The 21342-nt window shown below is 53.0% G+C and overlaps 1 protein-coding gene across 1 annotated transcript in view; it reads right to left on the bottom strand.

Moving 5' to 3' along the window:
• Window positions 1–7379: 7379 nt before the first annotated feature.
• The window catches only part of SHB (SH2 domain containing adaptor protein B), a 132311-nt gene continuing 118348 nt past the window's right edge, over window positions 7380–21342 (bottom strand). Inside the window, exon 6 of the mRNA XM_060101368.1 lies at window positions 7380–7826. Coding sequence (XP_059957351.1) covers window positions 7643–7826 — 184 coding nt within the window. The 3' untranslated portion in view covers window positions 7380–7642. The remainder of the gene's footprint in view (window positions 7827–21342) is intronic.

Consider the following 21342-nt stretch of genomic DNA (forward strand, 5'->3'; position numbering starts at 1 on the left):
CACTTTACTTGGTATCTAAGTGACACATACTTGTGAAATACAAACACATTTTTATCTAGCAAGGGCTGAGTCAATAAAACAACATCAAACATTTGCACAATAGTCTTTGGGTCTTCCAAGCAGTTACTTGATAGTTATTCCCTCTGGTTTACACATCATTTGTGTGCTCAGGGAAGTCCTGTGACCTGCTTGATCTTAGTATGTATCGAGAGGTGAGGCTGGGACTGCACCGCCTCCACCATTTTTGAGAACAGAAGCACTGTTGAGAACTGGTGTCTGGCACTTGGGGAAGGATCTGTGGATGGTGAGCTGCAGGGCAGTGGGGAGACTGGCCCTTTACACAGGACTCTCTAATCATAAGGCACCTGAGGCGCTTGTTACCAACGCAGGTTCCTGGTGCCCACCCAAGACCTACTGACTCAAAATCTCCCAGAAGGGCTTAGGAATTTGTAATTTACAAGAGGCCCACATGAACTATATGAGGAGGCAAAGGTAGGATGCACTGAACTAGACGTGGCATGTTGCAAGGTCAGCAGACCTGGGTTTGAATCCTAGAACCACCACTTCCTGGTCTTGTACCTGGGGCAAAGCTCTCCCCCTCTCAGAGCCTCAATATCCCCACTTCAGAATAAGGATCCTTCCTGAGCCCACCTTCTGCCTCCCTGAGGGAGGCTTTCCCGATAGCAGACCCAGGACGACGGATGCTCATTCTCCTTCACATGGTGGGCATGGAGGGGGCAATGGAGGCTCAGGGAATATGTCACCCGAAGCTCTAAATGTCACCCTTCTCTTTTGTTCTGGGAAGAAGGGACTCTGTAGTTCCCTCTTGATCCTGCTAATCTTTGGGCTGTGACTGTCCTCTGGGGTGTGAGGTACAGAGCAGGAACGCAGGGCCCCCACCACTAAACTGAACTAATGCTTTTCCCAGTAGCCACTTCACCTTCTAAACCTCAGTTTCTCACCTGCTCTCATGGTGGGGGACCGGTGTGTGCACAATGTGTAGGGCACACACAGTAAGCCCGCTGTAAATGGGAACTTTTACCATTGTTAAATCATTTAACAAATACTTATTGAGCACCCGCTATGTGCCAGGAGCTCTCCGAGACCCCTGCTTGTGTGGAGTCTACATTCTAGTGGGTGGAGACAGACAAATAATGAACATGATATGTGTTTAATATTTAAACAGTAAAGACACTGCATGGATTTGATGCTTAAACAAGACAATAAATAGGTTTAATATTGAAATAAACAGATGTGACAATTATTTAAATAGTAAACACAACAGCTGCTTATTATTTAAATAATATAGTATGTTAGCATTAATTTAAATAAATAAAGATGGGGCAGCAGAAGATGCCACGGTAGGGGAATAGAGAGAGCCACTCTGGTCTTCAGTCTGGAGAGGAAAAGGACCTTGAACGCTGATCCTTCATGATGTTCAATAGAGCTGGGGCAATTTTTTTTTTTTTTCCTTGCGGTACGCGGGCCTCTCACTGCTGTGGCCTCTCCCGCTGTGGAGCACAGGCTCCGGACGCGCAGGCTCAGCGGTCATGGCTCACGGGCCCAGCCGCTCTGCGGCATGTGGGATCCTCCCGCACTGGGGCATGAACCCGTGTCCCCTGCATCAGCAGGCGGACTCTCAACCACTGCGCCACCAGGGAAGCCCGAGCTGGGGCATTTTTAATTTGTAAAGTGGACTCCTCTTTCACCTCCTAAAATGCCCCAGCCTTCCTGGAACCCCAGACCCTCTTTCCTTTGAAATCCTGTGGCTGTAATGACCCCTGCCTTTCCTATGAAAGCTCACCTTGTTCTCATCCTAGCTGACTTTGTCTGAAGTTTGACGAAAGCTCAGACATGAGAAGGGCGTTCATCCAACGCTGCGTGTAATCTTTGCAATAACCCGTGAGGTCACTTCTCGTGCCATTTTACGGTGGAGGAAATGGAAGCTTTTTGCACACTGCCCACGTCACACAGCTGGAAAGGATGGAGTTAGGATATGAGCCTGGGCTTCAGTTGCTGTCTGTGTAACAGGCCAAGCGACTTAAGAGCTGCCTTCCCCTCCCCCTGAGACTGGCTGCAATGCTGAAGAGAACCACATGAGGGCGCCAGAACCACACTGGTGACATCCTGCCACCCAGTCAGATCATGGCCCCCTCAAAACTGTCCCCCAAAGCCAGAGATGATACTAGTCACTGCAGGCTGGGACGCTCCCACTCAGGAGGGAGCAAGAGAGAAGGAACTGGTTCATAAACTCTGTCCTAGAAGAATCCCCACCCCTACCCCAGTCTTCCCAGAGCTGCTGCACTGGCCAGGGTAACCCTCTGAGCTGGCCACCCTCAAGCACCCGTGGTATGTGGAGATGGACTTGCTCTGTGTCTTTGAGCAACCTCCTATCCCTCTCTGAACCTCAGTTTCTGGCCCATGCCGCTTGGTCTCTGTGCATAGATGAGGGAGGGCAGGTCGTCCACCACTTCCTGTCGACTAGTTGAGGAAGATGTTTCCTGTGCTCAGCTTCCTGCTCCAGGTCACCAGCTCGTTCCAGGCCCTGTTTCATGCTCCATGTTTGTTAAATTGAACCAAAACAGAAATAAAAAACTCTCCCAAACATGAAAGTGACCACCAGAGACATTTTTCTCTTCTCTCTTCAGGAAATATTCCTGGTCACAGAGCACTGGCATTGGCCTTGTGGGCCCAGGAACATGTCAGGGCTTTGCCGTCCCTTGAACAGGGAGGTGTGTGTGTGTGTGTGTGTGTGTGTGTGCTGTGGTGGGGGGCGTGCTCTGACAGGCTTAGGAGTTGGAGGTGTGGATTCTGGGTCACTGAAATATGGAATCGAAGCCTGAGACTTGGGGGTAGTGGGGGAGGAAGAGGCCCACTGGGGCACAGCGGGCCACAACCTTGGGAGAGAGGGAGAGGCAGTGAGTTCCTCCAGGGCCAGGTGGGGGTCGGCCTCCACTCCAGAGCAGGCTTCCAGGCGAGCTGCGGGGTCCCTGTGCCTCCTCAGGTGCTGACCTGTGTGTGAGGAAGGAGCTTGGGCTGCAGACCCTCCTGCTCAGGCTGCATAAGGACATCATCATGATGATGGCATGAGGGCACACAATGGGAAACAGTGTGCCAGTCACGCCCTGCCTGCCGCTCTCCAGAAAACAGGCCAGCATCTCCTAGTCTTCAGGGAGACCAAAAATGGCTTCCTGCCACAAGGGGATGAACGCTCCTCCCTTTGCCCTGCTCTGTTCTTCTACCTCCACCGGATGAAGCCCTCGGAGGCCCAGAGACCTTGCCATCTCCTACCATGCAGGCTGTGCCACACCAGGCCTATCTGACTCCCCCGATCATCCCCCACCTGTTACCTCTGCCAGGAACACCAGGCTTCCAGGCTCCCTACTCATCCGCCAAGGCCCAACTGTTCCTCACCTCTGCAAGCAGATTCAACTCCCCCTCATCTGGGCACCCACGGCCCCCCTCTATTACATCACGTGTAGTTGACTGTTTGTTTTTCCGCCACACTGGAAACTTCCTGAGGGTAGGGGTTGGGTCCTATTCTCCTCTGTATCCACCAGGCCCAAGGACGGGTAGGCACTCAACAAATGTTTGCTGAACAAATTAATCTGTTTCCATTTAAGAAGCTCACTAGGGCTCCAGCTTTCTCCTAATTAGGAAGCAGGAAGGTTCCTTCTTCTTGTAAGATCCACCTTTGGGGGATGACGGCAGAACTTCAGCTTCTGCGAGAAGGCGGCAATCAAACTAGATCCTGGGGCACATGTTTGCATTTTAAGGAAATAAAACATGCGTGCTCAGTGAGGTACATTTAAACAAGACACTTGTATATTAAAAGCTTCACATTAAATATACATTATACAGCTTATCGCACAGAATTATTGTATCAGTAGATCTTTACAGGACACTTTTTCGCAGTGGGTGGCAGTCCCAAGGCTCCTGGCAGTGACACAACAGCCCTGAGGAGAGGGGAGGGGCTGGGGGCTGTCAGTGCCTAGGGGGTACCTGAGTGGGTCTCTGGAGGGTTCTGGAAGGTGCTCCTGCATCTACAGCCCTGGGCTGTGCTGGCTCCACCGGACAACTTGCCCCATTTTTCTTTTCTGGTAACCGATTCTGGAAGGTAGAGGCAGACATGGCCGTCTGCTGGATGACCATCGGATCCAGCCAGGACTCTTCATGAGCATCGATGGGCCGACTCCAAATGCAACACCAGCCTTCCCTGTCTGCCCACGTCTGCATGCACTGTCCCTGGGGTCTGTGAGAGCACATGGTAAGCCTAGCTGTCTGTCCCTGCTGGGCCCTTGGTCAAGTGACAGCAAGCACTTCCCTGAAGCCAGCCAGAGCTCGGTGTTCCAAATCTTAAAAAGGCAATCTCCGGGTCCTGTGACTGTAGGAGAAGCAGAGCGTCTGCCAAGGGCTCCACCTGTTGATGCCAGGCCCTTGTTGGAAGTTACATCATGATTCCCCTCTGCACACCCACTGGCCACTGAGGGGCACCAGCCTGGAGCTGCCCTGGGAGGGGAGGCACAGCTCAGCTGGGATTGGCTGAGCTTCCTGAAGAGGAGCCTTTTCCCCATTTTCTTTAGAAGAGGTGCTCTGTGAGCCTCTCTCCTGACAGGCAGGTGGGCCATCTCTCCCCACAAAGCCTCCTTTCTTTCTGGGCTGTCATCTTGTTCTGGGGCGGGCGGGGCACTGCCCAAAAGGCCCTGACTCCTCAGTGCTCAAGGACATTACTGCTGAAGTGGTCGGGGCATTATGGTCAATAATGAAGCCAGCGACAGAGGGAAAGAAAGGGGAAAAAACCTGACAGTCCTGTGGCTCTGAGCAACGCAGCCTGTTAGGGGCTAGAGGTTGTGTTCTGAGACAAAATGCTGAGGCGAGATATTGTGTGGCAGGGAGCTTTTTTTTTCCCCTCAAAGAAATCCAGCTCATTTTTTCCCCCATTAATTGGCAGCAGATGAAAAAAAAAAAGCCAAAACAAAACCCAAACCAACGCCAGTAACCTGAATGCGAGTGTTTCTGAAAGGGAAAAGCTGTTTCAATTGTTAGATGTCCAAGAAAACATGAATACACGCCGACAGAGGAAACGGTCACAATTAGAGGAAGAAGAGGGAGAGGTTCATAAAATTAAGGGAAAAAATTCCTTTTAGCAGCTCCCATCCTGTAAGCTGGCTCCTCTGCCGGCCTCAGTCCCAAGGGGGAGCTGGCGGTTGGGCCTCCTGGGGAAACTTCAGGAAGACGAAGGCAGGGGAAGGAGGGAGGGCCCAGGAATCCCTTAAAAGAGCAAAGGCAAGACCAGAGGGCGAAGCAGCCTCGGTTTTCCTTCGACCACAGCCAGAGCCTCTTCTGAGGAGAGGTCTTCTCTTAAGACTGTCCACTGAGAAGGGTCGTGGGCTCCTGCACTGCCCCATCTGCGGCCTCAGGAAGGGCCCTGTGGGAATCTGCACTTGCTGGAGGACCAGGCACTAATGCAAAATCCACCCCACCCCCGGCTCCATGGGCTGCCTTCCTCTTCCCCAACCTCTAACTGGATCCTTGGGATCCAGTCTCCTTCGGCACCTCTGTTTGGATAAGTGCCAACTCCTCACTCATCTTCTCACTCACCATAAAAATAAATAAATAAAGAGGAAAGCGTGAATCCTTCCAGGTACTCCTGCCTTAAAGGATGTTTTGGAAAACGCAAAGCAGGTAAAAAGGTCAGGATTGAGGCTTTGGAGACTAGACCCAGGCCACAGGCAACGAGGCAACCATGAGGTGGACGGGCCTGTGAGATCCATGGGTGGGAGGGTCTCGGGCTGCCTGGTCTGAGACAAGGACTCGGGAGGCTGACCCAAGAGTTGGACTGGGCAGGAAGCAGATGCCAAGAAAACAGCTTTGGCCACAACCCACTAAAATCCACAGCAGCCGCCTAAATGGACACGGATTCTAGTCCTGCCCTGCCCTGGCTTGACAAGTGGCCGGAGCAAGTCCTCTCTCCTCGCTGGGCCTCTGTCTCTACTGTGAACGGTGAGTCTGAAGCATCGCGGAAGGCCCGGCAGTGCTGGTGATGTTCAAACTCGGTTCAGCCCCCTCCTGCTGGGGAAGATGGTCACCGAACTTCCCTTGTGCTCAGACCACTGGCAGGCAGACTGACGTGTGCTTGGCGAAGGCGCTGACACTTGTGTTCTCTCTGGATCCCTTGCACCTCCTTCAGTGGATGGAAGCCATGTCTTTCATGCTTCTGGGTGGGATTCTTCTATTTCTTCCACTGCATTTAACATGCATGGTGCGGTGGTAGGTGGGTGGGAGGGAAAGGAAGCGGAACTGAGTAACAGCAATCTCACTGAGGGTCTGCTCTGTGTGAGCAAGACCCCCGCTCCCGTCAAGGGCAGGGGCTAGATAGGGGTGGAGTGTGGGAGGGTGTGTGCGGGTGTTCTTATCTGTGTGGAGGCAGTGCGGACGATCAGGAGCTCTGGCTCCATGTCCCCTGAGAGGTCAGGATTTGCCTTCTCCCAGGAGCAGGGTGACAGCAAGGCCATGTAGAGCCAAAGCACTGGCTCTAGAGCGTCCTCTGCTTATGGGCTGTGTTAACTTAGACAAGCTACATTCCCTCTCTGAGCCTCCTTTTCCCCACATGTTAAATGCCTCACAGGGTAGCAGTGACCCCAGTTAATGGGGAGAGCCCTTTATGCAGTGCTGGGTGCTGAGCACCTGAGGGGTTAACACAGACCTGTCATCACTGCATTGCTGTAGGCAGAAGGGGGAGCGTGGGTGCTGAGTCAACATGTGAGGCTACCGTTGCTGGAGCCTGAGTGCCCCTTCCTGCAGCTTGACTCTCAGGGGGCAAAGCAAATCCCTCTGCCTCAGCGGCTGCCTCAGCCCTGAGCTGGGGGCTCTGCCTCCTTCCCGCGTGCCCAGAGGGGACACACCTTGCTCTGGGGATGAAACCCACAGGTAAGCACTGGCCCCCCCAGAGACCCACTGCAGTGTATTAAAAAAAGGGATAAGAATATATATTAAATGACTGTTTTATTTACACACCCTATTCATAAATAATTGAATCCTTTTTTTGACTGCACAATGATTCCTTGGAGATCTCCTAATGATTACACTGAGTGACTAAAAGTGGATTAGTGGGCTTACATCTGTGTGTGGCCATGTTCTCCCACGTATGTGCTCACACTCGCACACACACACCACAGGGGAGGCGGGATTCCCAGGGCCTTCAGGGCTCTCAAAGCACCAGCGTTTGGCTCCCAGCACCAGTGGGGCCCCGGTGGGAAAACTGCACCCCGTACACAGGTGTGAATTCCTGACGGCTGGAGAACAAAGAGCCGCAACCCCAGGAGCTCCCGCCCCGCCCCTCGGAGCTGCTCTCTTTTGTTCATCCTGGAAGGCATCTCTTTGGATTTGCAAATATTTTAATTCACAGAAACTCGAAGAGGGGTTGGGGGAGGGGCTGCGGTGGCAGGCTAGCCGTCCCTCAGTCTTTATCCAGGCTTTCTCCAGCCCCCGTGAGTGGCAACAGCATTCTAGAGACATGCAGTGGTGTGCTAGTACCATACACACGACACAAACTGGACATGGCTGGCAACAGCGGCCGGGCGGGTTGGCAGGGGCCACCGGCTCCTCCACGTCTGGGCCCCGTCACAGGGCAGGGAGGGGCTCACAGGGTCCGCACAGCCACGGGGTAGAGGAGGGACAAGTGCTCGGCCCCTTTGATGGGCAGCTTTCTCGTGGTGTAGTAGTGGATGACTTCTGGGACACTGTCGAACGGGGGGCTGTTCTGACCCAGGACGTATTTCTCTTTGGTTTTGGCCAGTTTCATGTGCATGAAGCCCTGGTTGCTCCTGTGAACAAAGTGCAGAGATTATTAGGATGTGCAGAATGACGAAGGCCCAGGATCAATCAGGAAAGCAATTCCCAGAGAGCTACTCACTTTTGCTCTGAACCGAGGTGTGTCATGAATTCACACTCATTATCCGAGAGAACTCTCCCTCTGGCCATATTCCTGCTAAGGTGTGAAGATTCCTTGCTGCCCAGGACAGAAGAGATCCCAGCCAAGAAGCAGCCCTGAGCTGCACCTCTCCCAGCCAGGAACAGAGCCCAGGACCGGCCGAAATGCGGCTGCACCTAAGAGCCCCCTCAATCCCAGCAGCAGACAGGGAATCAGCAGCAAACACGGCTGCAGGAGAATCTTTCGACCTCGGGAGCTTTGAGGGACTTCCTCAGGAAAACAAAGAAACCCCCAAACTTGGCCCCTCTTCCTATTACTGATGCAGATGAGAATTTAAGCCTTGCCTGGCAGGCACAATGTTTAAGTCCCCAATGCCCTGACAAGTAGGCAGGACAGGGGTCATCACCCCCAGTTTACAGATTAGGAAACAGAGTGTGGCAGGATGACAGGCGAGCTGTTCTCCAAAAACTGATGCTCTCTCTTCAGTAGTATGGAACTGCCAAGCCAGGGACTACATTTCCCAGCCTCCCTTGTATCCACTGTAGTCACGTGACTAGTTTAAGCCAATAGAATCTGGGGAGAATGTGTGCACCCCGGCTTTGCCCCAACGCAGGCACTCTCCTGTCTGTGCTTCCTCTCTCTGCTCAGTAAACCCTGCCTGCCTCCTTCTCCAAGGCCCAGGTGGAGTGGTTCCTCTGCCAGGAAGTCTTCCAGGTTCCCACTGGCAGAGCTCCTTCCTTCTTCCAGCTGCGCCGAGGATATAACGCCTCCATCAGCACTTGCCTTCCTGAACTGTGATTACTTATCCATCTTCTCAATTCCCCTGAGAGCTTCAGAGGACTGTGCAGGCTCTGTGCCCACCATGCTCGGCATCCTCCGAAATGGGTAGTGGGTGGGTTCCTTGGAGGTCAGAGCAGAGCCCTGTCCGTGACCCTCGCAGCTTGCCAGCAGCACCAGCATGCTGGGTGGGGTGTTGTTTCCACCTGGCCCTAGCAGACCTCTCCCGCCTCCCACCCAGGACTCTGGCCACATCGGGTCACTAACCCCTCCATCAACCTGCCTGTGCTCAGGCTGCCCTTTCTCTGCTCACTCAGCTCCAAGATTTAGCCACCACACTTGTGGATGCTTGGTTTCCAAAGCACAGTCCAAATTTACTGAGGGTGTGTTACTTAGTGAGAAAGCTGGGGCTCTGACCTCCTGCGCCTTCTCCAGAGCCCATCCTTGGGCACTGATAACTTGTGAGCAGACCTAGAGGCCCGGCTCCTAGGAGACCAGGCCCACCCCAGGCAAGGCCGAGAGCTCCGTGTGGACACGGTTTTGCAGTTTGTAGCCCTTCTGAGCTTTGATTCTTCTTGCTTCAGCTGTTCCCACATCTCTTCCATCCAGGACCGGGTTCCCCACGCTTACCGGCGCCTGCTCTATTAATGCGTCAATTTGGACTCCAGGACCATTTTCAAACGGGCAGAGCAAATACTTAATGAAGTGCAGGCACTGAGCAATACATCTGCTCATAACAACGTATTTAGAGATGTCACCCTTAGCTTAAAGGAAATCATTCGGAGAGCAATTATGTTTCAAGAGAGAATAATTCCTATAAAGAACTGAAATTTAAATCAAGATTTTTTAAGGCTAACAATGTTCTAATTACAGAGCCTGTGGCAAGTTCTGCTCCTCAGTGAAAGGTCATTTCATTGGAGAATTGTCTTGTTACATCTGAGAAGCAGGAGGCACACTTGCTTAAGCCGTTAGAAAGGAACTGGTGCGTGCCTTAAGTGAAAAAACGTGCAACTCCCTCCGAGTGAAGACTCCGCTACCTGCTACCCACATCCATGGAGAGATGGCAAATCTGTGCTGGCCTGGAAAGGGCTGTAATTGCTTGAATGCAGGGCTGAAATTGTGTGGCTAAGAAAACCGGTGACAGTTAAAAAGCTGTGCATTCTTGGAGGCCACGTGCTCAGCTTTGCCTGGAGAAGGGGTGTGTATGGGGGACAGCAGAGCTGGAGCTGCAGGTGAGTGACATGGTGGGTGTGTGTGGCCTTGGACATGTCATGCCCTCTGTGTGAGGTGATATTGGGCTTTATGTACCACAGTCTACAGCTGGGGCTGCAAAGTGCAGGATGTGTTAGATCACAGCAGCCAGTTGTGAGCTGGTCTGAGTGCCAAAGCTCTGATGGCACTGCAGGTACGAAGTTGCAGGGGGAGCTGGTTTAATTTCTAAGGAGGTTAAAGAAAATAACTCATACAGGTTAATGGGATATTTTCACACCAGCTGTTCTTAAAATATTCAGTGAGGGAAGTGGGCAGGGATGGTGGTAACAGAGGACAGAGCCAGAGCCAGAAGCGGAAGCTCCTCTGTTCCCAGGCTGAGGGCTTGCGAGGTCACCAGATACTAGGAACTCCACACTAACGCCTCCACCTCAACAGACACAGGCAGCCGCTGGTACCTTCCTGCAGTCCCTCCTGACTCTCCAGGCCCACTGTTTGTTCTTCTGACACTCGCATTTCAGTACACACTAGTTTATAACCCTGAGCTGGGCTGTACTGAAGGGGCAGGCGGTTACAAAGTTCAGAGCCCAAGGCAGAGAACTCAGGCCCGTAACCCGAGTCCAGGGCCTGACCATTCCTGGCAGAGGGAGAGCTGGCCCTCACCCTGCAGCCCCGGCAGGAACGGCCCTTCCCCCTGGGCTCACGCACTGCACCCTCTGGTTCTCTGGACCCGAGGCTCTCCTTGGGCCGTACTGGGCTCATTCCCTGCCCCCACTGGATCCATGGGGAGACTAACTGGATGGCCTCTGAGGGTGCTTCTGGGCCTAAGGTCCTGGATTCCATGTGTATGAGCATAATCTGCTGCCCACACGGTGAGGGCTTCCTGCAGGGAGGGGTCGAGGCAGCCTCAAGCCCCACCCCCCTCCACTACTGCCCACGGCCTCCAGTGCCGCTGTCACAGGGTACTGGCCCGGATGGCCCTCAGGCTGATGTGTCCTGGGCACTTCCTGTGAGCCAGGCCATGTGCTAAGCACTGAGACTCAGATGGGAGGTGGCTGACCCAGGGTCACACAGCAATCAGCAGTGGCGATGCTGCTTCCTTCCCTGGTGGGCCTTTCCCAGAGCCCACGCTCCTGACCTCAGCACTGTCCAGCTCCAGGAGAGAGCCCTACTTAGCCCCCAACACTCCATGTGAGGCCAGGCACATGGTGGGCGAGAAGCATCAGAGCCTGAGTGAGTGACTCCTTGACTCCAAGCCTCAGTCCCCACGACACCCACCCTGCAGGGCTGATGATGGGTCAGAGCAGCACAGGGACTAGCAGTGAAAGGCCATCCTGGGGATCGGGGACAGTGTGTCCTGACCGGCGGAGCCCCCAGCCACGGAGGGACCATCACACGGAGTTGGTGGGCCCTGCAAGGTAAGCAGGCTTTCTTCCTGAGATAATCTATCAAACCCGGACTTATGCAAAGGTCCGGCAGAGCCTTGTCAACACATAACTACAGGGTGTGCGGCAGTGATATACCCTGATCGGTCACAAGGTCTCCACGAGTGAGGTGCCACCTAACAACAGTTGAAGATTTAAAAACAGCTGCCAGGGATGGCTTTAAAGACTCCCAACTCGGGGGCTTCCCTGGTGGCGCAGTGGTTAAGAATCCGCCTGCCAATGCAGGGGACACGGGTTCGAGCCCTGGTCCGGGAAGATCCCACATGCCGCGGAGCAACTAAGCCCGTGCGCCACAACTACTGAGCCCACGTGCCACAACTACTGAGCCCACGTGCCACAACTACTGAAGCCTGTGCGCCTAGAGCCCATGCTCTGCAACAAGAGAAGCCACCGCAACGAGAAGCCCATGCACCGTGACGAAGAGTAGCCCCCGCTCGCCACAACCAGAGAAAGCCCGCGCATAGCAACGAAGACCCGACGCAGCCAAAATAACTAAATAAATAAATGTAGATATATTAAAAAAAAAGACTCCCAACTCTACTTAGAAGACAACATCCAGCACAAGAAGAGAAAAGATTAAATTTTCCAGGGAGAAGAGAGGGTGCATCAGATAACCAGCATGCCCAAGGATGCTGTGGTGCTCTGGACGCTGCTTTTGGAGCAAGAAGCAACCTGGGGACCATCTCGTTTCACCCTCTTGGGGTATCCTGGAGGAAACAGGTCAGAGAGAGCAGCACTCTGGCTCAAGGCACACAGCAAGGTAGGCTGTGGTTATGGCAAAAACCTGGGGCCCACGCGTCCACGGCCAGGTGGGCCGGGTCCCAGGCCACCTCCCATCATGGCTTCTGAGAAGGCATGGGTCCCCGGGGAGCTCAGACAGGCCGCCACCTGCCAAGCTCCTGTGTCAGCCCCGTCTCCTTTGATAGGACATCTTGCAAGAGCTAAGTCACAATTAGGGGTGTCTCCAGTGGGTGACCTGACTAATGAGTCTCGTAAGGCTGGTAGAGGCTGGGGCTGTCAGGGCGTTCAAATGGCTCATTATCATCACAAAAAGCACCTCCTCATCACCGGGATTATCAAACGTGCCTGGCGCGCTGGGCCTAATAACACACCCCACCTTGTCTCATCATCATGGGCTTTAATAAAACATCACTCAGCCTGCAGCTGCTGGCCCGAACAGGGTGCGAGGCCTCACCTCTTGCTTTTAGACCTAATTGCTTGATGCATATTTCATGAAGAATCTTGGGTAATAGTTATGTTAAATTGCTTCTTTTCACGATGAAGTGACTTAAGAATACTTGCATATAATATTTATGCAGGAGAAGGCAAGGAAATTGCCCTTTGGGACTAGCATGTAGGACCTGGTTACAAGAAACCACACACAGAGGTGAGCTCTGGTTTACCTCTACTGAAAGGTGGTTGAGGAGCTGCTCTCTTCACTGAGATGCCCCAGAACATTGTCCCTCAGCTCGAAGCCGTCCAGGGCTCCCCACTGCCACTGCAGAATGAATGCTCGAACCCTACCGTGCACCAGGCACTGAGCCGTGCCACTGCTACATGTTACCTCATTTAAGCCCACAGCAAGGTTGATAAGTTGCTTGGTGTGACTACCGTTGTTTACAGATGGGGAAACTGAGGCTGAAGGAGGTTGTGTGCCTTGTCCCGTGGGACACGGTGGGACCAGGATTTCACTGTGTCTGTCTGACTTTGAAGCCTGTGGCAAAAGCACTCAGGGCCCTGGCACTACCACTGCAGCCTCATCTTCCCCTGCTCAGCCACCCAACCAGATGGATCCAGGTGTCCAGGTCCCTGCAGCTCTGTGAGCTCCCGAGGTCAGGAACTCTGTTCACTGGGACGTTTCTCAGCAGGTCAAGCCTTATTCCCCTTTGGGCTCTCAGCACATGCCTGGCACACAGCCGAGCACTCCGCTCATCTGTCCATCCATCCACCCAGCAGCTATCTAGTGAGTGTCTATCTTGGGCCAAGGAAATGAGGCCCTGTGCATCCTCCTCTCTGGACTGTAAGCTCCAGAGGGCAGGCTGGTGGCGACTCCACCAGGTCCCCGAGTGTGGTCCAGCCAGGGTAGAAGCTGCCTCTTTCAAGGCCAGACACAGTGGCTGCTTTGCCTGGTCAGCATTGGTCGCAGGAGGAGCCAGCTTAGTGAGGGGCAGAGCCGTGGGGAGAACCTAGAGGGTCACCTCTGCAGGGGGTACAAAGGCACCTGCCTCTCAAATTGGAAAGAGAAGTCTCACTTGAGGGAAGCCACAGGCCACAGAGAAGCATGGGTCAAACCTTTTTCTTTCCTTGGGATTCTACAAGAAATCATTCCCAGGTACAGAGCCAGCCAGTGCCCCTGCCCAGACCTAGATAAACAAAATGAATGTGACACAAGTTCCCTCCTAAAACCACGTCTTCCTGAGGGCCCAGGCCCTCCCCACTCTGGGGCCCAGCAGATCTCAAAGTGGCTGTATCTCTTCCTCTTCTTGTGGGTTATTTTATTTTATTTTATTTTTTTTTTTTTCTTCTTTTTGCGGTATGCGGGCCTCTCACTGTTGTGGCCTCTCCCGTTGCGGAGCACAGGCTCCGGATGCGCAGGCCCAGTGGCCATGGCTCACGGGCCCAGCCGCTCCGCGGCATATGGGATCCTCCCAGACCGGGGCACGAACCCGTATCCCCTGCATCGGCAGGCGGACTCTTAACCACTGCGCCACCAGGGAGGCCCCTTGTGGGTTATTTTAATTAAAAAGTTGAATCTTACATTGTACAAAGATTCCTGAGGCCAGATCGGTTAAGAGAAGAGGAAGGATGAAATTGGGCATCTGAATGTCCTCAACAGTTGGTTGCAGGATGATTCTCAGGGGAGGGAGGTGTCGCCTGCTTTCCATGAGCATGACAACAGCAACCAGCATTCACCCTCAGAGCTCTCAGAGCACAGGTCTTGTGATCAGCGTGGAGGGCATGAGACCAGCCCATCAGGTCCTTCTGACCCCACAAGTGTGCACCCAAGTTGGAGTGGAGTTGGACACGGACGTTTGTATCGAATTAATTAGGCATAGGTGCGTTCTAGGCCCGGCTCTAATGCTGATTTGCTGTGACCTTGGGTGAGAGAGCATCCCAAGGGAGCCAGCCTGGAGGGTGACCATGGCAAGATACCTCCTGCCTCCATGGCCACCTAGGGGCCTACAAAACAGGTACTTCCTGCCATAACCCCGCCCCCTGCTCGGCAACGCTGCCTCTGCAAGCAGATGGCTCTGATTCAGGACGTCTGCTCTTTGACCTCCTGGGAGATGGGATATTTTGCTGGGTAAGTGTCTACGGAGAAACTCCTTGTCACATCTGTGAAACAAGCCGCTCCAGAAACACTCATGAGTGCCTGCAGAGAAGCATGTTCTGAGGAGAGCCCTGGGCCTGCTGTGGGAAAAAAATACCCAGATCTCAAGTGATGGGGCGGGGGCAAGGTACCTGGCTGACATCTCCTGAGGATGTCAGGCTGGCATCTGCACATGCTGTGAACTACCAGCACAGGGCCTGGGAGCCTGGCAGAACGAACGTGTACAATGTGATGGCCACCGCTGCCATTGGACTGGACCAACCTGTGGCTTTACAAAGAAGCTGGGAGGGCTGGCATTATCTGCAAGACACCCACTGCACACACGAGAACACCAAGGGCCAGAGGGAGAAGCAATCTGCCTGAGTCACAGTGAGAGGACACCAGGGCTTTCTGAGCCAGGGGACCAGGACGTGAGTCCCTCTAGCTGTGTGTTGGGGTTCTCCAACTGTGCAGTGCATGGGGTGAGGGGCATGGAGGCCCTTTTCAGCTGGCATGTTCTAGGGGTTGAGGAGCTGCAGGAAGGGGCTTATGAGGTCACATGCCACCCACCGCCTTCCGAAATAGCCTTCAGGGGGACAAGCCAAAGACACACGCGCCAAGTTATGGTGAACAAACATCTAAATGTGAACACCGCTGAGTCAAACAACTTGATTTACAACCAAATAATTAGACTTTCAATAAGCACACTGGCAGTGATAAGTCTCCCCAGGAAGCCTGGGCATTTCTCAAGCTCTAAGTTGGCAGCTCAGGGAGAGGGCCTTCAGTAAATCACTGAAAAGCCATCTCCAGGCAGAAGGAGAGCCGGCAGATGCATCTCGCGGCAAACATGGAGGGGCATAAGGCTTGTTTTGTGCCACGCAAAGCAGCATAGGTCAAAATGAACTGATCTGGGGCAATTTTTCAGGAGTAGACTAACAAAGTGTCAGGCAGGAGGATTTTAATGATCCAGACTGACAGCTGAGGGAGTGAGCCTCCCATCACTGGGAGTGTGTAAGTGGGAGGGTAATGATGCATGGGGGCAGGCTGGATGACTTTTGCAGTCTCTCTGGTCAGTGTTCCTAGCAGTCCTCAGGCTCCAGCAAGTGCACATGAAAACTGCAAGGGGAGAGGTGGAGGCAGGGGGAGGGGTGACATGAAATGTTTCAGAGATTTAGGAAGGGGAAAGAGGACTCTTCCAGGAACACAAAGACGCTTTTGTGTTTGAAGCACATGGGGTTGATGGTGGTGGCTGAACTGAAGTCAGATGCCTGGGTTCATACTCTGATCCCATTGATGTCATTGGCTGGTCAGGTCCCCTCTCCCTGGGCCTCAGCATCCCCGTCTGGAAAAGGTAGAGGGGGTTCCTCCAGTGCTGAAGTTTTCAAGCTAATGAGAGACATCACAGTGGTGTGGAGGGTGTGCCAGCCTCGGCCAGGAGGACTAAGGCAGGGCAGGACGGCTATCCTCATGCAGGTACAGGGAATCCCCGGGCTTGAGGACAGCACAGTGGCAAAAGCAAGGCTTCTTAACATCTGTGCCAACGGGATGGACAGAATGCATTCAGGCCTGGGGTCGGGTAGAGGGGGGTTTCCTTCTACTAGGACAAGCCTCTCTCCACCCATACTCTTCTTGGAGCACTGGTTCTCAACCGGGGCGAGTTTACCTCCCTCTGGGAGGAATCTGACAATGTCTGGAGACAGGGGAGCTGCTGGCATCTACAGGTGGAGGTCAGGGATGCTGCATAGGACAACCCCACAACATAGAATAATCCAGCCCCAAATTTCAACAGTGGCAACTCACTAGTCACCCAGGCCTCAAATCCTTCATCTGTGAAACGGGAGTAACAAAGAGTCCACCCTCACAGTAGCTGTGAGGGAGAAGTGAGAATGCCTGTGTGAAGGAAGCAGGAACACCTGATAAAGGTTAGTCATCTGGCTCCTTATTTAAGGGCTTAAGACACAACACAGAATTTGCAAAAGGGCTTCAAAGGGCTCCAGGCTGTTTCCAAGGGCCAACTCCCACTTCACCACCAACCAGCAGGTGCAGGGGGAACACACGGTACCTGAAGGAAGGTCCAGAACAGGGACTGGGCAAAGGCAGCCATAAGGGTAAGCACCAGCTGCCATGGAGAGGACTCTGAGGGGGCACAGGGGCTTTTATAGGCAAAAGGGGAACTGGAAACCTGAGGTTGAGCCAGGTGAGGCTGGGGAGTGAGATGAGGGGAGCACTCCGGGATGAGGAAAGCAAGACGAGGGCAAAGGGACCACCACCTGCAGACCCAGGGGGACCCAGACCTGGGTCTGAGTCCCCTTCTGCCACCCTGAGCTGTGCCTCTCTCTGAGCCTCAGTTTCCTCATCTGTGGGATGGAGTTTTCACTGCCCACCCGTAAGAACCATCCTGAGGTCCGAGCTGGATGGTGCATGAGCAAGTTTGGCAGGTGCTAAGGCTAGGGGTTCTGACGTGGCTTTGTTCCCACCTGCACTGCAAGAGCCTGAGTAGAAGTTGCTGCCCATCTGGTTTGCCTTGCGGACTCCGTGCTGCCCGGGCTGAGCACTGAGCGTGTCTCCCTGTCTGCCTGGTCTGCCATTCATGGCCACGTTGGCAGCAGGACCACATCCTCCAGCTGGGCAGCCTGCCTGGCTGGGGTGGCAGGCCTGGGTTCTGGCCCTAGCTCTGTCGCTGGGTGACTATGGGCATGGTGTTTATGACCCTGAGATCAACCTTCCCAAACATGGAGTGGTGTTTCACAACACTCTCAAAAGCACATTGTTACACAGCAGGGTCCACATGAAAACAGAATGGGAATGATGAGGAAAGAGGCTTCTCTGCTTAAAAAATACTGGTCTAGGGCCTCCCTGGTGGCGCAGTGGTTGAGAGTCCGCCTGCCGATGCAGGGGATACGGGTTCGTGCCCCGGTCTGGGAGGATCCCATATGCCGCGGAGCGGCTGGGCCCGTGAGCCATGGCCGCTGGGCCTGCGCATCCGGAGCCTGCGCATCCGGAGCCTGTGCTCCACAACGGGGGAGGCCACAACAGTGAGAGGCCCGCATACCACAAAAAAAAAAAAAAAAAAAAAAAAAAATACTGGTCTATGGCAGTATTGTGTGTATTGCTCTGTATTCAACATTTCTGAGATAGACAAGACACCAAGCAGAGGCTTTTGAGACCATGTGTTTCCCTGCTCTTATTTTACAGATGACATTAAGGCCCAGAAAGGGGTGGAGGTTTGCTCCCATTCTCCAGTGAATCCAGAATGTGCCCCTTCCCCCCAACCCCGCCCCCGTGCCATTAGCTGTAGGGGATTCTTGGGCACTACCCATAGCCTCTGTATGCTCAGAGTAGACAGCAATGCCTGTGACAAGGTGGAAGGTGGAGGTGGGTGTGCAGGGAGGGGGAAGAAGGCAGCAATCCCCCCACACCCCAATTCTCATCCTTGTCCTTAAAGCACAGTGCTTACCCTCACTATCCTCCAGACCCAACTCCTTTCCTGGCTGGGGCGTCCCTTGCTAACTGACCAACTGATTCATTAGCACAGCAAAGAAGGGGACTCGCCCACAAAGCACCTGATCCAACTCACAGTTTTACTCAAACAAGTAAAGAAGGAAAAATCCAGGAGGGCCTTTAAAAACTGAAAGCTAAAACAGATCTACCTGCTCAGTGGTCCTGCCTCTAACCTGAGGGTCCTTTCTTCCTCCCTGGAATTTCAAAGGCACACAGTTGACTCTAAGCCACCCAGACACCCTGGCCAAGGGCCTTTTGCACATCATGTGAATGATGGTGATGGTGGTTTTCAGTGGAAAAGCTCCCAACAGTCCTTGGGGATCTGGGCCTCAGTTTCTTCATCTGTGAAATGGGGGGGGGACTTTATGATATTCCTTAAAGTCACTGAAAGCAAGTGAAAAGAGCTCTGAACTGGATGTCAGGGACCTGGTCCCAGCCCTGGCTCCTGTCCTCTTGGGCCTCCGTTTCCCCATCTATCTATACAACAAAGGGAGAGAACTAGGTGACCACTGAGGTCCCACAAACTGCTAAACCTTTGAAACTTAGCACATAGGTGCTCACACCACGCAATGAAGAAGGAATGACTATTCAGATATTTTGCAAAAGGACTGACCTTCATTACAGACATCCCAGAGTTTCAGGGTTGGAAGAGGAGTGCAGGTTTCTCAAATATAGAGGTTCTACAAATGTGCCCCAGAAAGCCTACATCAAAGTCCCTGGGGATTTGCTAAGCCTGCAACTCCCTGGGCCTCTCTGGAACCTGAATCAGATTTTAATATGCTCTTCGAGAGATTCCGATGCACATTCAAGTTTGAAAACCACCATTCTAATTCTGTCTGATGATGCAAAGTCCATATTCACACCTCATGTTCAGCTTTTGTGGCTTACCCCCAGTGTTGGGGAGCTTACTCCTTACAGGTACAACTTTTTCCAACCTTTGATGGCTCTGACCATGAGAAAGTCCTTCTACGTTCTGAGCTGAAATGTGACTTAGCACATTCCAGCAGGCCACAGCTGCTCTGCCTGCCCTGGGAAGGCCCCCTGGAGAGCGGAATACAGAAGCAGGCAGAGACCTGTGGCTGCTCCTCTCCAGCTGTCCTCTCTCGTCCTGGTCCCCCCTGCTGCTCACAATCTCTCATACACATGCTGGCCTGCAACCGGACAGTGTCCCCAATGGATATGTCCCACTTGGCCATTAGCCTTGCTGTCTGGACACGACTCCATCACCATGTGGACACCCTGAGCCTTCGCTGAACTCCTTTCTGGTGTCTTCTGACCTCCAGAGTCCACCTCTCTCTTCCTCCTCCTCCCCATCCCAAGGGACAGGATCTCATTGGCATGCGAGTGTCAGTGGGTGCAGACAACATGCACCTCTTGACCAAACCAAAAGGGGCACCAGTCCAAGAACATTAAGAAGCAAAAGCCCCACTGGCTGTGGCCACACTTGGAAAGTTTGCAAATGTAATTCTGAAAGGTCACTGCCAGCCCTTAGTAATCTGGGCTCTGGAGGGCGAATCCTCTCATGTTGGGCATTCATTCTGGCAGCTTCTTGACAACCTCTGTCCACAGGGTGGAGAGTTTTCTCAAAATTAAATCTCCGGCTCTTTGCTCCCTAATGAAATTGATTTCTGCCTTGATACACAACAAAGCTTTCATTTTATTATTTGGCTAGGGTTTGACCACATTAATTACAGTTTTTTTCAGCATGGCTGCAAGTAATTGAGTTCCCAAAAGTTACTTACTATTGGAACTGATTGCTTTTTAAAAGCACAACTTCCACAAAAGTAAAACAGTCAACCCTCTTTTCATCACAGAAGATTTTCAGGGGGTAAGACTGGAACAATTGAGGACAGGAAAAAGTATTTTTCTAGCCTGAAAATCTGAACTCAAAATGGGATTATGCTCCCATTTGGAGACCGTGAATCTGAAAGGTGGGTGTGCCCAGCACACACCACCTCATGCATTTGCCGCCTCAGTGGTTTCATCATAACTTGTGTCAGAACTCATATACTGCCCCCCCAAGTTTTTAATCATTGTTACTGGCACAATTCTACCTGCCTCAGAGGATACGCTGCAGAAGCCTCTTCAATTTCTAACACCAGGTACCAGGGACTGCAAAGCACCTGCCCAGCACCGTGTAAATGCGTTTTTCCCTGGGAGGCTGTGTTCAGCCAGGGTTGGGTACACACCTTTAGTGTCAGGTGGAAATGAGGGGCATGTGGCTACTCTTTGGCAAGTTGGGTGGTGGGAAGGAACTGTGGAAAAGATAAAGGACCAGAGATGCAGAAGCTGTGGGGAGACAGAGAGAGCTGACTAGGACTTCAGAGTATACAAGGCACATCTCTGTCCACAATATTATTAGTCACCTGGGCCACGGGGGGCTTACGTGGAGGGGACAATTGAAAAGTTGGCACCACAGGGAGTTAGCACCACAGGGAGGGGACACTGCAGAGACCTCTCCTCTAATACCAAACCTAATCATCCTTCTACCTTTCTGTTACTTCCCAATACATTATTATCGTCCTAGGCCCTGCTCACATGCCACCTCCTCCAGGAAGCCTTCTGAGATGCCCCCAGTCAGACTCACTTTCTTCCTCCCTTACTTATTCTCTGCTACACCTCCCTCCATCACAGTAGTCACCTATTCTTGTCCCCGTGCCTGGACTACAAGCTTAGACTCTGATGTGCCTCTGTCTGCCCATCCAGTCAAAGGCCTGGTGCCTGGTAGGAACGCAGCAGTGACACCTACACTGCTGCACTGTTGCCCCTGCCCGGAAAGTCTGTGCTGAGAATGTGACAAGCTGGTCCTCAAGCCGCCCAGGGCCGTGAGCAGCGTGTAGATTTTCAAAAGGAAAATAGAAAAAAAAAAAAAAAAAGTTCTAATTAAAGCATTTCTAATAAGCCAGCTTTGCCAAAACCAATTGTTTCTGATATTCCTCCTAGGTGAAGAAATCCTTAAAAAAAAAGGTATTAAAAGTGGCAGAAAGCACCCTCAGCTGGAAGGAGGATGGCGGCTGCTCACTGGGGGAGGGCTGCCCAGAAAAAGGCGGGTTTTTTTTTTTTTTTTTTTTGCGGTACGTGGGCCTCTCACTGTTGTGGCCTCTCCCGTTGCGGAGCACAGGCTCCGGATGCACAGGCTCAGCGGCCATGGCTCACGGGTCCAGCCG

The sequence above is a fragment of the Mesoplodon densirostris genome, chromosome 6 (genome assembly GCF_025265405.1).
Source record: "Mesoplodon densirostris isolate mMesDen1 chromosome 6, mMesDen1 primary haplotype, whole genome shotgun sequence".
In the NCBI taxonomy this organism is placed as follows: domain Eukaryota; kingdom Metazoa; phylum Chordata; class Mammalia; order Artiodactyla; family Ziphiidae; genus Mesoplodon; species Mesoplodon densirostris.